Source organism: Rana temporaria, chromosome 1 (genome assembly GCF_905171775.1).
Source record: "Rana temporaria chromosome 1, aRanTem1.1, whole genome shotgun sequence".
NCBI classification, from domain to species: Eukaryota; Metazoa; Chordata; class Amphibia; order Anura; family Ranidae; genus Rana; species Rana temporaria.
The window spans coordinates 25,052,278-25,067,000 of record NC_053489.1 but is presented as its reverse complement, the minus strand read 5'-3'; the positions used below and the strand labels follow the sequence as shown (position 1 = coordinate 25,067,000).

The window sequence follows — 14,723 nt, the reverse complement described above, 5'->3', positions numbered from 1 at the left end:
CCAGTGGGGGAAAGGGGTGTGTCTGCCCAGTGGGGAAAAGGGGTGTGTCTGTCCAGTGGGGGAAAGGGGTGTGTCTGTCCAGTGGGGGAAAGGGGTGTGTCTGCCCCTGTGGGGAAAGGGGTGTGTCTGCCCCTGTGGGGAAAGGGGTGCTGCCCATGTGGGGAAAGGGGTGTGTCTGCCCTTGTGGGGAAAGGGGTGTGTCTGCCCCTGTGGGGAAAGGGGTGTGTCTGCCCCAGTGGGGAAAGGGGTGTGTCTGCCCAGTGGGGAAAGGGGTGTGTTTGCCCAGTGGGGGAAAGGGGTGTGTCTGCCCAGTGGGGAAAGGGGTGTGTCTGCCCAGTGGGGAAAGGGGTGTGTCTGCCCCTGTGGGGAAAGGTGTCCTGGACATGGTCTGCTAGATTACAAAGGGCCCTCAACAGTGTGGTCAGACTCCAAGCCGATTGGACTGCACAGTCATGCAAGCTGGAGATTGGTTATATGACCTCCTGTCAATTTTGGTGACTTCCAATTGGGCTTTAAATATCCTTTCAACGCTTACATTAATTTTCTAGGAATAAAATGATGCCATCCAATAGAAAAATGGGAATGACTCCTGTTGATCCCCCACCAATAGATCTGTTATTTGTTTCCCACTTCCTGTAACAGGGCCACAACTCTGCATTCCAATGGCACAGCAGCGGCGTCATACTGTGGACAGGGTAGTCTTCGATGGACATGGAGTTTTAAAAAGGCCTCTATATAAAAAACAAAAAACATATTAAAGCCCAACTCCAGCTAACAAATTTTAAGCTACTGGAGCAACAGTTTTAAAACCAAATGAATAAAAACCGACCAATGTAAGCACCCCTGGCAGTGTTATACGGTTTGTCCCAACACTGTTACCGTCACTATTAGTGGACAGCTTGGCCTGGTACAAAAAGTGGAAAAACTGATCTACTGGCAGGATCAACCGGTGATAACACTGTGATACAAGGGGGGGGGGGGGGGGGGGGGGTTGGGTTGTTAATTGTGGCGATAGACAGCATTAGGTCTGTCATTTTACATTTTTTCTCCCACTACACGTGACCTCTGTTCCTTACACTGGATCTCCCTTGCAAAATTGTTAGACAGGTCCTCTTCCACAGTAACCATAAATTATAAAAAGGAAAACGGCAACTAAAAATATAAAAAAGGGCATGTTAAAATTATATATATATAGGCCACATACCGTATATTGCCTTCTGCGCAACATTCGTCTACAACCTCAGTGCCCAATCTGCAGCCTAGGGGCTGCATGTGGCCCTTTGGCACTTTCTGTGCTTCTGTTGCTTAGACTGGTTTCTAGTAGTAAAAATTTTGTTTTACTTCTTTTTGTCCATCCCTTTTCTATTTTTGTGTTTTTTTTATCCCCCCCATCTAAAGTTTTTTTTTTATATAATGGGCCTTGCATATAGAAAGCACAAGTGTGGAGGCATGGATTTGTTAAGGGGCTGTAATAGTGATCTTAGCAATCTTCTGTAAGTCTCCAGTCTCGGGCCTTCTCCCGTAGCACGTCTCCAGTCTCGGGCCTTCTCCTGTAGCACGTCTCCAGTCTCGGGCCTTCTTCCTGTAGCACGTCTCTAATCTCGCGCCTTCTTCCTGTAGCACGTCTCCAGTCTCGGACCTTCTCCTGTAGCACGTCTCCAGTCTCGGACCTTCTCCTGTAGCACGTCTCAAGTCTCGGGCCTTCTTCCCGAAGCATGTCTCCAGTCTCGGACTTTCTTCCTGTAGCACGTCTCCAGTCTCGGACCTTCTTACTGTAGCACGTCTCCAGTCTCGGACCTTCTCCTGTAACATGTCTCCAGTCTCGGGCCTTCTTCCTGTAGCACGTCTCCAGTCTCTGGCCTTCTTCCTGTAGCACGTCTCCAGTCTCAGGCCTTCTTCCCGAAGCACGTCTCCAGTCTCTGACTTTCTTCCTGTAGCACGTCTCCAGTCTCGGGCCTTCTTCCTGTAGCACGTCTCCAGTCTCGGGCCTTCTTCCTGTAGCATGTCTCCAGTCTCGGACCTTCTCCTGTAGCACGTCTCCAGTCTCGGACCTTCTCCTGTAGCACGTCTCCAGTCTCTGGCCTTCTTCCTGTAGCACGTCTCCAGTCTCAGGCCTTCTTCCCGAAGCACGTCTCCAGTCTCTGACTTTCTTCCCGTAGCACGTCTCTCCAGTCTCGGGCCTTCTTCCTGTAGCACGTCTCCAGTCTCTGGCTTTCTTCCTGTTGCACGTCTCCAGTCTCGGGCCTTCTACCGTAGCACGTCTCCAGCCTCGGACCTTCTCCTGTAGCACGTTTCCAGTCTCGGACCTTCTCCTGTAGCACGTCTCCAGCCTCGGACCTTCTCCTGTAGCACGTTTCCAGTCTCGGACCTTCTCCTGTAGCACGTCTCCAGTCTCGGACCTTCTCCTGTAGCACGTCTCCAGTCTCAGACCTTCTCCTGTAGCACGTCTCCAGTCTCGGGCCTTCTCCTGTAGCACGTCTCCAGTCTCGGGCCTTCTCCTGTAGCACGTCTCCAGTCTCGGGCCTTCTCCCGTAGCACGTCTCCAGTCTCGGGCCTTCTCCCGTAGCACGTCTCCAGTCTCGGGCCTTCTCCCGTAGCACGTCTCCAGTCTTGGGCCTTCTCCCGTAGCACGTCTCCAGTCTCGGGCCTTCTCCAGTAGCACGTCTCCTGTCTCTGGCCTTCTCCCGTAGCACGTCTCCAGTCTCGGGCCTTCTCCCGTAGCACGTCTCCAGTCTCGGGCCTTCTTCCTGTAGCACGTCTCCAGTCTCGGACCATCTCCTGTAGTACGTTTGCAGTCTTCGACAGCTTTCACCAACTATTATATGCAGCCCTTTGGGGATGTCAGGGGCCACATTGAGGCCCCATATGCCAAGTAAGTTGACCATCACTAGTCTACATCTATATAAAGCAAGGTATTTTAACCCTAGAATTTTATCACCATATCTATCCTAGTCATATTACCGCAGCTATTTGGACTGTACTGGGTTTGTTTAATGTGGCAGTGGTTTGCAATTAACAAGAATAACCAGTCAGGACAATGAAAGGTAGTCTCTGATTGGCTGATATGAGTTAATACACTAAGCATTGTGACCTGTGTCCTATAGAATTGGGTACTATTTGGACTTATTGGATAAAGCAGCGATGAGCAAAGGATGGTTAACCCTTAGTGACCAATGAGCTTTTAGCATTCGATTAAGTCAGTGTTTTAATTGGTTGTTTGGATTGGTGCCATTTGCCCGGCATTCGTCGCGCATGAAAGCAGCGGCTCTACCTCATCAACATTCTCGGCACACACAAAAAAAGCTAGAAGTCAGATAAATTTCCATTTCTCTTAACGTTATCGCTCTCTACACTGGGCGCCCAGAATATGTGGCCCCCGCCATAATTCAGGTACATTGTGGTAAAGTAATTAGCAAAAACAGACAAGTGATTCAGAAAAAAAAAAGATCTCTTCTGGGTTTCGGCTAAAAGAACTGGATCGGGCCAGCGGATAGACATAAGAAGAGTGGCTGCCATTTTTACATCTCCCTCTGCAAGGGAAACGAGTGCGCCAGCCACTCCAGAGACCAGAGGCGGGGGGGGGGGGGGGGGGTAGCAGGGGGTGCGGGTAATAAATAAGGTGTGTGAACTGAGGAGATATAGAGGGGTACAGTCTAAAGGAGGACGCTCAGCCCATCGGTGTCCTCCCTAGTGCACCGTCCTCAAATCCGCGGGGAGTATTTGGGGTTTTTGGGGGCTTCCGTGAAGGATTTGAGTTCATAGGGGATGCCAGTGTCCACCTCGATGGATTTGCGGGAGAAGAGTAAGCGAATGTCTTCGTTGAGGTAAATCTTCCCGGATTTCGACCGCTGAAACCTGGAGAAAAATAAATAAATACACAGAATGTTAGTGATCAGTGGAAAACCTCTGCTGAGACAAATATGGAGGATGTCATCTTCTGGGAAATGCTAGCTCTCGGTCTGTCAGCCTGATTAACCACTTCCGGACCGCCCCACGACTATATACGTCGGCACTTTGGCTGCCATAAACGAGGTATCTATCTCTTAAGGCAGCGGTCTGGTTTACGATAATGGTGGTCTCTGTGGCGGATTCGTGGCGAGATCACCGTTATTGGCGGTGGTAGAGGGCCCTGCCACTCTCCTGCACCATTCGTCGCTTACCGGAGCTGTAGGTAGCGGTGGAGATCGGGTTCTGACTCCTGCTGGGAATGGAGACGAGTGAGGGGAAGATGGCCCCTACCCGTCTCCATACCATAGCAGGGCGGAAGCGACGTCAAAACGTCACTTCCGCCCATAGCTCTTAAAGGGCCATTTTATTTTTTTTCAAATGAGATGTGAGGTCTTTTTGACCCCATATCTCATATTTAAGAGGACCTGTCATGCTTTTTTCTATTACAAGGCATGTTTACATGCCTTGTAATAGGAAAATAAGTGACCCAATTTTTTTTTTTTTAAAACAGTGTAAAAATTAATAAAACAGGACATTTTTATTTTTTTAAAGCGCCCCGTTCCGACGAGCTCGCGCGCAGAAGTGAACGCATACGTGAGCAGCGTCCACATATGAAAGCGGTGTTCAAACCGCACAAGTGAGGTCTCGCCGCGATCTTTAGAGCGAGAGATTCTTAACCTCTTGACCACCGAGGAGGGACGTCCTCGGCTTTGTGCGGTGATATCTGAATGATGGGCGGTTCCGCCGCTTTATCGTTCTTAGAGGCAGCGGAAGGGGACGTCCCCCCCTTCCGCCGCCATCCGTTTGCTTCTCCGAGCTCTCCCGTGCCATCGGGGGCCCGGAGAGCGAATCGGTCGGCGCTGCTGGAAAGCATAGAGATGACTGGTGACCAGATGGTCGGCAGTCTGCATGTGATTTCATGCTTGTAAGCCTGGAGGAGAGATGTGGGGTCTTGTTGACCACCCCGCATCTCTCCATAAAGAGGACCTGTCACACTGATTCCTATTACAAGGGATGTTTACATTCCTTGTAATAGGAATAAAAGTGATCCAAAAATAAAAAAAAATGTAAAAAAAACTGTACAAATAAAAACAATTAAGTAAAATAAAAATAAAATAAAATTATTTTTTTTCAAAACGCCCGTCCCCGTTATCTCGCGCAAAGAAGCGAACACGCATTCAGGTCCTGCCCACATATGTAAACGCCGTTCAAACCCCACATATGAGATATCGTCGCGTGCGTTAGAGCATGTGCAACAATTCTAGCACTAGACCTCCTCTGAAACTCGAAAATAGTAACCTGTAAAAAATGTTAAAGCGTCACCAATGGAGATTTTTAAGTACCGAAGTTTGGCGCCATTCCATGATTGTGCGCAATTTTAAAGCGTGACATGTTGGGTATCTATTTACTCGGCGTAACATCCTCTTTCACATTGTACAAAAAAATTTGGCTAACTTTACTGTTTTGTTATTTTTTAATTCATGAAACAGTTTTTTTTCCCAAAAAAGGTGGTTGAAAAATGATTGCGCAAATACCGTGCGAGAAAAAAAGTTGCAATGACCGCCATTTTATTCCCTAGGGTGTCTGCTAAAAAAAATATATATATAATGTTTGGGGGTTCTGATTAATTTTCTAGCAAAAACATTTTGATTTTTACATGAAGGAGAGAAGTGCCAAAATTGGCCCGGTGGTAAAGTGGTTAAGGGTAAAAGTTTGACGCCACTCCACGAGCGGGCGCAATTTTGAAGCGCGACATGTTGGGTATCAATTTACTCGGCGTAACATTATCTCTCACAATATAAAAAAAATTTGGGCTAACTTTACTGTCGTCTTTTTTTTTTTATTAAAAAAGTGTTTTTTGATTTTTTTTTAAATACGTGTGCTTGTAAGACCGCTGCACAAATACGGCGTGACAAAAAGTATTGCAATGACCGCCAATTTTATTCTCTAGGGTGTTAGAAAAATAAAATAAAAAGGTATAATGTTTGGGGGTTCCAAGTAATTTTCTAGCAAAAAAAAATGTTTTTAACTTGTAAACACCAAATCTGAAAAAGAGACTCGGTCCTTAAGTGGTTAAAGGGCTTCACTGACAACAACTTTAATAGTGGCCTCACCACCAGCACCTTCTCATTGCGTCCCCTTTTTTTTTTATTCTATTTAGCTGTCAGGAATGAAAAAAAACAATTAGTCCTTCAGATCATTGGTTTTCAAACCCCGTCCTCAAGTACCCCCAACAGGCCATGTTTTGGATTTCAGCTGCTACAGAAAGAGCCATACAAAAAAAAAAAAAAAATCGGTTCCAGTAATTGCCCCCCCCCCCCCCCAAATGCCACACGTCACCAATCACCCTCTTTATGCATTTCCTCCTGTGTACCCTCCACCCCCGCAGTGCCGACGGCTTCCATCCTCTCCTTACCGCAGGTTAAGACTGAGAGTGGTCATATTTACCAGCCCCTTCTTTTCCTTTTTTTATTTTTTTTTATTTTTTTTTTTTTCACGTCAGACTCTGCTCACATATAGCCGAGAGGCTAGCTCACGGTTCGCCCGCCCTTAGCGTCCCTCTTGCGGCTTCGCATCATTCGTGGATTTTTTTTTTTCCTTTTCATATGTTTAAGCTTTTTTTTTTTTTTTTTTTTTAAACATTACGGATTTAACATTTTTAGACTATTAGGTTAATCTTTTCCTGAATGAAAATAAGTGATCAGATGAGATCTCAAAGGTGCCCGGTGCGGCTCCAATGCGGGACATGTGATGTCATCAAAGGCGTCGGGCCAAGAGGTGGGGCTATGTGACGGTGAGCCCCGGGAACACGGGAAAGCAATTACAGCAGACAATCCTGCTCTCTGCTGATCCGGATGGCTTGCCTCTTCCTCTGCACAGGTCACTCTGCATTGGGCACAGGCAGGCCACGACCGCATTGGGCACAGGCAGGCCACGGCCGCATTGGGCACAGGCAGGCCACTGACCGCATTGGGCACAGGCAGGCCACTGACCGCATTGGGCACAGGCAGGCCACTGACCGCATTGGGCACAGGCAGGCCACGACCGCATTGGGCACAGGCAGGCCACAACCGCATTGGGCACAGGCAGGCCACGACCGCATTGGGCACAGGTGAGGCTGTATTGGGCACAGGTGGGGCTGCACTGATGGGCACAGGTGGGGCTGCACTGATAAAGTTGTTGTTAATATTAATTTTTGTAACTTAATTCTGCGTAAAACATTTTTTTTTCACAATAAATCTGCGTAAAACATTTAAGTGTAATTTATGAGGGCGAGTTTAGAGTCGGTATTATGGGGCAGGGCATTGGGCACAGGTGAGGCTGCATTGGGCACAGGTGAAGCTGCACTGATGGGCACAGGTGGGGCTGCACTGATGGGCACAGGTGGCGCTGCACTGATAAAGTTGTTAATATTTATTTTTGTAACTTAATTCTGAGTAAAACATTTAAGTGTCATTTATGAGGGGCGTGTTTAGAGGTGGGATTAGGGGGCAAAGCATTGGGCACAGGAAGGCCACTCTGCATTGGGCACAGGTGAGGCTGCATTGGGCTGCACTGATAGGCACAGGTAAAGCTGCACTGATAAAGTTGTCAATATTTATTTTTGTAACTTAATTCTGCGTAAAACATTTAAGTGTCATTTATGAGGGCGTGTTTAGGGGCGGGATTAGGGGGCAGGGCATGGTAGGGGTTGGGCGGGGCAACTGGTGGCGAGTACGCCTTAAGGCCCGGCTAGTAGCTCAGGACTTGAAATTTTGAGCCCTGCTTTAAACAACACCCAGACACATAAAACAGGTTACACAAAAAATCCATGTCTGACCTCAGGTGCATGAGGTAGCAGAGAATCCTCTTGGCTTTCTCCTTAGCAGCTCCGCCCCTGGCGTCCCCCTGTTCCTCGTTCTCCTCCTCGTTCTCCTGCACAGGCACTAGGAAGATGCGATGGCGCAGGAAGGTGACGTGGTTTGCTGGCATGTCCTTGAAATCGTACGTGACGAGAAACATCTTCACCACCGTCTTGTTGGGGTTAAATAAGGTCTGCAGAAGAGGAAAGCAGATCACAAGGTATAAAAATCGTCTTCACATGTATGTCTGCATCTAATTTAAAGTCTCCATTTACATCTGAGCGTTCCGAATCGCGGGCAGAATCGCAGGAATTCTGCATGCATTTCGAAATAGCGGCAAATCGCCGGACGCCCGTAAGATCCCCGTCACTTCCAATAGCACCCAGATCGCGACTCGATTTTGCCACAACAAATCGCGTTAAAATCACGCAAACAAAATCACTGGATGCCTGTCGCCAAAAAGAAGTACAGCAGCTGGTATGGAACTACTAGAGCAAAGCAACAGGTACTCTTTAATCCTCCCTCCCCAGCAGGACAGGTCCACCTTTAACTCCTCTCCCTCACCGCTCCATCCAGGTCCCGGGGACCATTTCCCGCGCAGCATACAACTCTTTCCATGTGACCATGCTGGGCCAATCACCAACCAGCAGCACCGCCAACGTGGGGAAAGTCATACAACTCTTTCCATGTGACCATGCTGGGCCAATCACCAACCAGGAGCACCACCAACGTGGGGAAAGTCATACAATTTATTCCATGTGACCATGCTGGGCCAATCACCAACCAGGAGCACCACCAATGTGGGGAAAGTCATACAATTTATTCCATGTGACCATGCTGAGCCAATCACCAACCAGGAGCACCGACAATGTGGGGAAAGTCATACAACTCTTTCCATGTGATCATGCTGGGCCAATCACCAACCAGCAGCATCGCCAACGTGGGGAAAGTCATACAACTCTTTCCATGTGACCATGCTGGGCCAATCACCAACCAGCAGCATCGCCAACGTGGGGAAAGTCATACAACTCTTTCCATGTGACCATGCTGGGCCAATCACCAACCAGGAGCACCGCCAACGCGGGGAAAGTCATACAACTCTTTCCATGTGACCATGCTGGGCCAATCACCAACCAGCAGCACCGCCAACGTGGGGAAAGTCATACAACTCTTTCCATGTGACCATGCTGGGCCAATCACCAACCAGGAGCACCACCAACGTGGGGAAAGTCATACAATTTATTCCATGTGACCATGCTGGGCCAATCACCAACCAGGAGCACCACCAATGTGGGGAAAGTCATACAATTTATTCCATGTGACCATGCTGGGCCAATCACCAACCAGGAGCACCGACAACGTGGGGAAAGTCATACAACTCTTTCCATGTGATCATGCTGGGCCAATCACCAACCAGCAGCACCGCCAACGTGGGGAAAGTCATACAACTCTTTCCATGTGACCATGCTGGGCCAATCACCAACCAGGAGCACCGACAACGTGGGGAAAGTCATACAACTCTTTCCATGTGATCATGCTGGGCCAATCACCAACCAGGAGCACCACCAATGTGGGGAAAGTCATACAATTTATTCCATGTGACCATGCTGGGCCAATCACCAACCAGGAGCACCGACAACGTGGGGAAAGTCATACAACTCTTTCCATGTGACCATGCTGGGCCAATCACCAACCAGGAGCACCACCAACGTGGGGAAAGTCATACAATTTATTCCATGTGACCATGCTGGGCCAATCACCAACCAGCAGCACCGCCAACGTGGGGAAAGTCATACAACTCTTTCCATGTGATCATGCTGGGCCAAAACACCAACCAGGAGCACCGACAACGTGGGGAAAGTCATACAACTCTTTCCATGTGACCATGCTGGGCCAATCACCAACCAGGAGCACCACCAACGTGGGGAAAGTCATACAATTTATTCCATGTGACCATGCTGAGCCAATCACCAACCAGCAGCATCGCCAACGTGGGGAAAGTCATACAACTCTTTCCATGTGACCATGCTGGGCCAATCACCAACCAGGAGCACCGACAATGTGGGGAAAGTCATACAACTCTTTCCATGTGACCATGCTGGGCCAATCACCAACCAGCAGCACCGCCAACGTGGGGAAAGTCATACAACTCTTTCCATGTGACCATGCTGGGCCAATCACCAACCAGGAGCACCACCAATGTGGGGAAAGTCATACAATGTATTCCATGTGACCATGCTGGGCCAATCACCAACCAGGAGCACCGACAATGTGGGGAAAGTCATACAACTCTTTCCATGTGACCATGCTGGGCCAATCACCAACCAGGAGCACCACCAATGTGGGGAAAGTCATACAATTTATTCCATGTGACTATGCTGGGCCAATCACCAACCAGCAGCACCGCCAACGTGGGGAAAGTCATACAACTCTTTCCATGTGATCATGCTGGGCCAAAACACCAACCAGGAGCACCGACAACGTGGGGAAAGTCATACAACTCTTTCCATGTGACCATGCTGGGCCAATCACCAACCAGGAGCACCACCAACGTGGGGAAAGTCATACAATTTATTCCATGTGACCATGCTGGGCCAATCACCAACCAGCAGCATCGCCAACGTGGGGAAAGTCATACAACTCTTTCCATGTGACCATGCTGGGCCAATCACCAACCAAGAGCACCGACAATGTGGGGAAAGTCATACAACTCTTTCCATGTGACCATGCTGGGCCAATCACCAACCAGGAGCACCACCAACGTGGGGAAAGTCATACAATTTATTCCATGTGACCATGCTGGGCCAATCACCAACCAGCAGCATCGCCAACGTGGGGAAAGTCATACAACTCTTTCCATGTGACCATGCTGGGCCAATCACCAACCAGCAGCACTGCCAACGTGGGGAAAGTCATACAACTCTTTCCATGTGACCATGCTGGGCCAATCACCAATCAGGAGCACCACCAACGTGGGGAAAGTCATACAAATCTTTCCATGTGACCATGCTGGGCCAATCACCAATCAGGAGCACCACCAACGTGGGGAAAGTCATACAAATCTTTCCATGTGACCATGCTGGGCCAATCACCAATCAGGAGCACCACCAACGTGGGGAAAGTCATACAACTCTTTCCATGTGACCATGCTGGGCCAATCACCAACCAGCAGCATCACCAACGTGGGGAAAGTCATACAACTCTTTCCATGTGACCATGCTGGGCCAATCACTAACCAGCAGCACCGCCAACATGGGGAAAGTCATACAACTCTTTCCATGTGACCATGCTGGGCCAATCACCAACCAGCAGCACCGCCAACGTGGGGAAAGTCATACAACTCTTTCCATGTGACCATGCTGGGCCAATCACCAACCAGGAGCACCACCAACGTTGGGAAAGTCATACAACTCTTTCCATGTGACCATGCTGGGCCAAAACACCAACCAGCAGCACTGCCAACGTGGGGAAAGTCATACAACTCTTTCCATGTGACCATGCTGGGCCAATCACCAATCAGGAGCACCACCAACTTGGGGAAAGTCATACAACTCTTTCCATGTGACCATGCTGGGCCAATCACCAACCAGCAGCATCACCAACGTGGGGAAAGTCATACAACTCTTTCCATGTGACCATGCTTGGCCAATCACCAACCAGCAGCACCGCCAACGTGGGGAAAGTCATACAACTCTTTCCATGTGACCATGCTGGGCCAATCACCAACCAGCAGCACCGCCAACGTGGGGAAAGTCATACAACTCTTTCCATGTGACCATGCTGGGCCAATCACCAACCAGCAGCACCGCCAACGTGGGGAAAGTCATACAACTCTTTCCATGTGACCATGCTGGGCCAATCACCAACCAGCAGCACCGCCAAGCTTTTGAGAGTTAAGTGACGCCGTTGGCCAGATTATTAATTTATTCTGGCCAATGTAATGAATGCTCAAGCGCTAAATGTTAGACATGTGCACTGCCGAAAAATTTGTTCGTTTTCGTTTAATTTGTTTTTTTTGGTAAATTCGAAGACTCGGATTTCGTAGATTTGTAAATTGAAAAAAAATAAAAAAAATTGAAAATCTGATAATTAGAAAGAAATTCCGAAAAGTCGAAATACCTACCGTATTTATCGGCGTAAATCGCGCACTATTTTCCCCTTAAAATAAGGGGAAAATCGTGGGTGCGCGATATACGCCGATAGCCACTTCCCGCGCTCAGTTTGAAATCCTGCACCGACATATACCGAGTGCAGTACACTCGGGTACATTCGGCCAGGCTTGGCTTCGCTCGTGCTCACGCATAAACGTCACAGAGCGTGAGCGCGAGCTAAGCCGAGCCTTGCCGAATGTACCCGAGTGTACTGCACTCGGTATATGTCGGCGGAGGCGTTCGAACTGAGCGCGGGAAGCGGGGACTCGACGTGAGGCGCGCGCTGGAGAAGCCGGGAGGACACCATCGAGGCCGCAGACGGACGCCGGACCGGACGATGGACGCTGGGAAGACACCAAAACTGTAAGTAATAAAATCATATAAAACTTTTTTTTACAGGAATTTCGGGGGCAACATTAGGTAATAATAATAAACTATTAAATTATAGGTATTGGGATTTCCTTTCGAATTTGGCTGTTACTGAACGTTACAAATACGAATTTATGTGAAGTTACAAATGGTTGACAACATTCTGCTACCACCAGTAGAAAGTGATCCTGAGTGCACTAAATTGATTTAACCACTGGACCGCCCACTGTATATATACGTCCACAGAATGGCACGGCTGGGCAGATGGACATACCTGCACGTCCTGTACATCTACCCAGCCGTGGGTCGCGGGCGTGCGCGACCGCGACCCGGTCCGAAGCTCCGGGACCGTGGGACCCGCGGACCCGATAGCCGCTGGGGTCCCGCGATCGGTCCCCGGAACTGAAGAACGAGGAGAGCCGCGTGTAAACACAGCTTCCCCGTGCTTCACTGTGGCGGCTGCATCGATCGTGTCATCCCTTTTATAGAGAGACACAATCGATGATGTCACTCCTACAGCCACACCCCCCCTACAGTTGTAAACACACACTAGGTGAAACCTAACCCCTTCAGCGCCCCCTGTGGTTAACTCCCAAACTGCAACTGTCATTTCCACAATAAAGAAAGCATTTTAAATGCATTTTTTTGCGGTGAAAATGACAATGGTCCCAAAAATGTGTCAAAATTGTCCGAAGTGTCCGCCATAATGTCGCAGTCACCAAAAAAATCGCTGATCGCCGCCATTTGTAGTAAAAAAATAAATAATTAATAAAAATGCAATAAAACTATCCCCTATTTTGTAAACGCTATACATTTTGCGCAAACCAACCGATAAACGCTTATTGCGTTTTTTTTTTACCAAAAATAGGTAGAAGAATACGTATTGGCCTAAACTGAGGAAAAAAAACGTTTTTTTTTATATTTTTTGGGGGATATTTATTATAGAAAAAAGTAAAAATATTGCATTTTTTTCAAAACGGTCGCTCTATTTTTGTTTATAGCGCAAAAAATAAAAACCGCAGAGGTGATCAAATACCACCAAAAGAAAGCTCTATTTGTGGGAAAAAAAGGACGGCAATTTTGTTTGGGAGCCACGTCGCACGACCGCGCAATTGTCTGTTAAAGCGACGCAGTGCCGAATCGCAAAACCTGGCCTGGGCCTTTAGCTGCATTTTGGTCCGGGGCTTAAGTGGTTAATGTTCTTTATTTTATAATTATTTTATAATTTGCATAAAATGAACGATTAAATGAGGATATTGAAATTCAAAAATTCGTAAATTCAAAAAAATAAAGAATTAACAAATTGAAAAATTCAGAATTCGAACATTTGAAAATTCGACAATTCGGAAATCCGTATATTTGAAAATGTAATAATACTCAACTATTAAATTATAGGTATTGGAATTTCCTTTCAAATTTGGCTGTTAGTGAACATAACGAATACAAATTTATCTGAAGTTACCAATTATTTGAAATAAAGAATGCCGCAACAAACAAATGGAACAAATAATAACAAAAAGTAATTTGTTAAGTTCCATTCGTTTAAATGATGCGGCATTCATAACTTCGGATAAATTCGCATTCGTTACGTTCACCAGCAGCCAAATTTGAAAGGAAATTCCAATACCAATAAATTGAATAGTGAAGTAATAATTAGGTTATTAGTCATTTCAGATTTTTGGATTTTCAAATTTCAGAATTTTCTGAAAAATTCATTAAACGGGTTTTCGTTATTTCGGACATTTCTGAATTAACGAATTTGTCGAAATTTATAAAAAATAAATAAAAAATTGAAGTTGCACAGATATGAACAGTACCCATTGGAGAATCATGGGGTAGGACTTGTCATGCGACTTTGCAGTTCCAAGTCGCACGAGTGTGAAAAGGCCTAAACCTTGTGGAGCCTTCCCAGAAGAGGTGAAGCTGTTATAGCTGCAAAGGGCGGAGCCAACTCCATACTGAACCCTATGGACTGAGACTGGGATGCCAATAAAGTTAATGTGTGTGAAGAGAAGAGATACGACAGCGTATCTCTGAGATACGATTGTCGTATCTATGCGACTGATTCATAGAATCAGGTTACGCATAGATAGCCCTAAGATCCGACAGGCGTAACTTGTGTTACACCGTCGGATCTTAGGCTGCAATTCCAGGCCAGCCGCTAGGTGGTGAGGCCATTGCGGTCGGCGTAGAATATGCAAATGACTAGTTACGGCGCTTCACGAACGTCCGCGATGCCCGTCGATCTAACTTTACGTCGTTTCCGTAGCGATACGCGTTAAGGCTGCCTCCTATGTGGTCTACCAATGTTAAGTATGGCCGTCGTTCCAGCGTCTAAATTTTAAATTTCAACGTCGTTTGCGCAAGTCGTCCGTGAATGGCGCTGGACGCCATTTACGTTAACGTCAAACCA

General features: G+C 47.6%; 1 protein-coding gene across 1 annotated transcript; it reads right to left on the bottom strand.

The window, feature by feature from the left end:
- Window positions 1-2,810: 2,810 nt before the first annotated feature.
- FAM214B (family with sequence similarity 214 member B) lies at window positions 2,811-8,640 on the bottom strand. Its single transcript, XM_040336019.1, has 2 exons — window positions 7,769-8,640; window positions 2,811-3,855 (listed from the first exon to the last, which is right to left on the bottom strand). Exons 1-2 carry the CDS (start codon window positions 7,948-7,950, stop codon window positions 3,702-3,704), a joined length of 336 nt encoding a protein of 111 aa, XP_040191953.1. The 5' UTR covers window positions 7,951-8,640; the 3' UTR covers window positions 2,811-3,701.
- Window positions 8,641-14,723: the final 6,083 nt, after the last annotated feature.

Coding starts and splice junctions, on each gene's coding strand:
- FAM214B (XM_040336019.1), bottom strand. CDS start 7,950: ATGTTTCTCGTCACGTACGATTTCAAGGACATGCCAGCAAACCACGTC. Junction 3,856..7,768: donor TGCTACCTCATGCACCTGAG/GTCAGACATGGA, acceptor ATTTTTCTCCAG/GTTTCAGCGGTCGAAATCCG.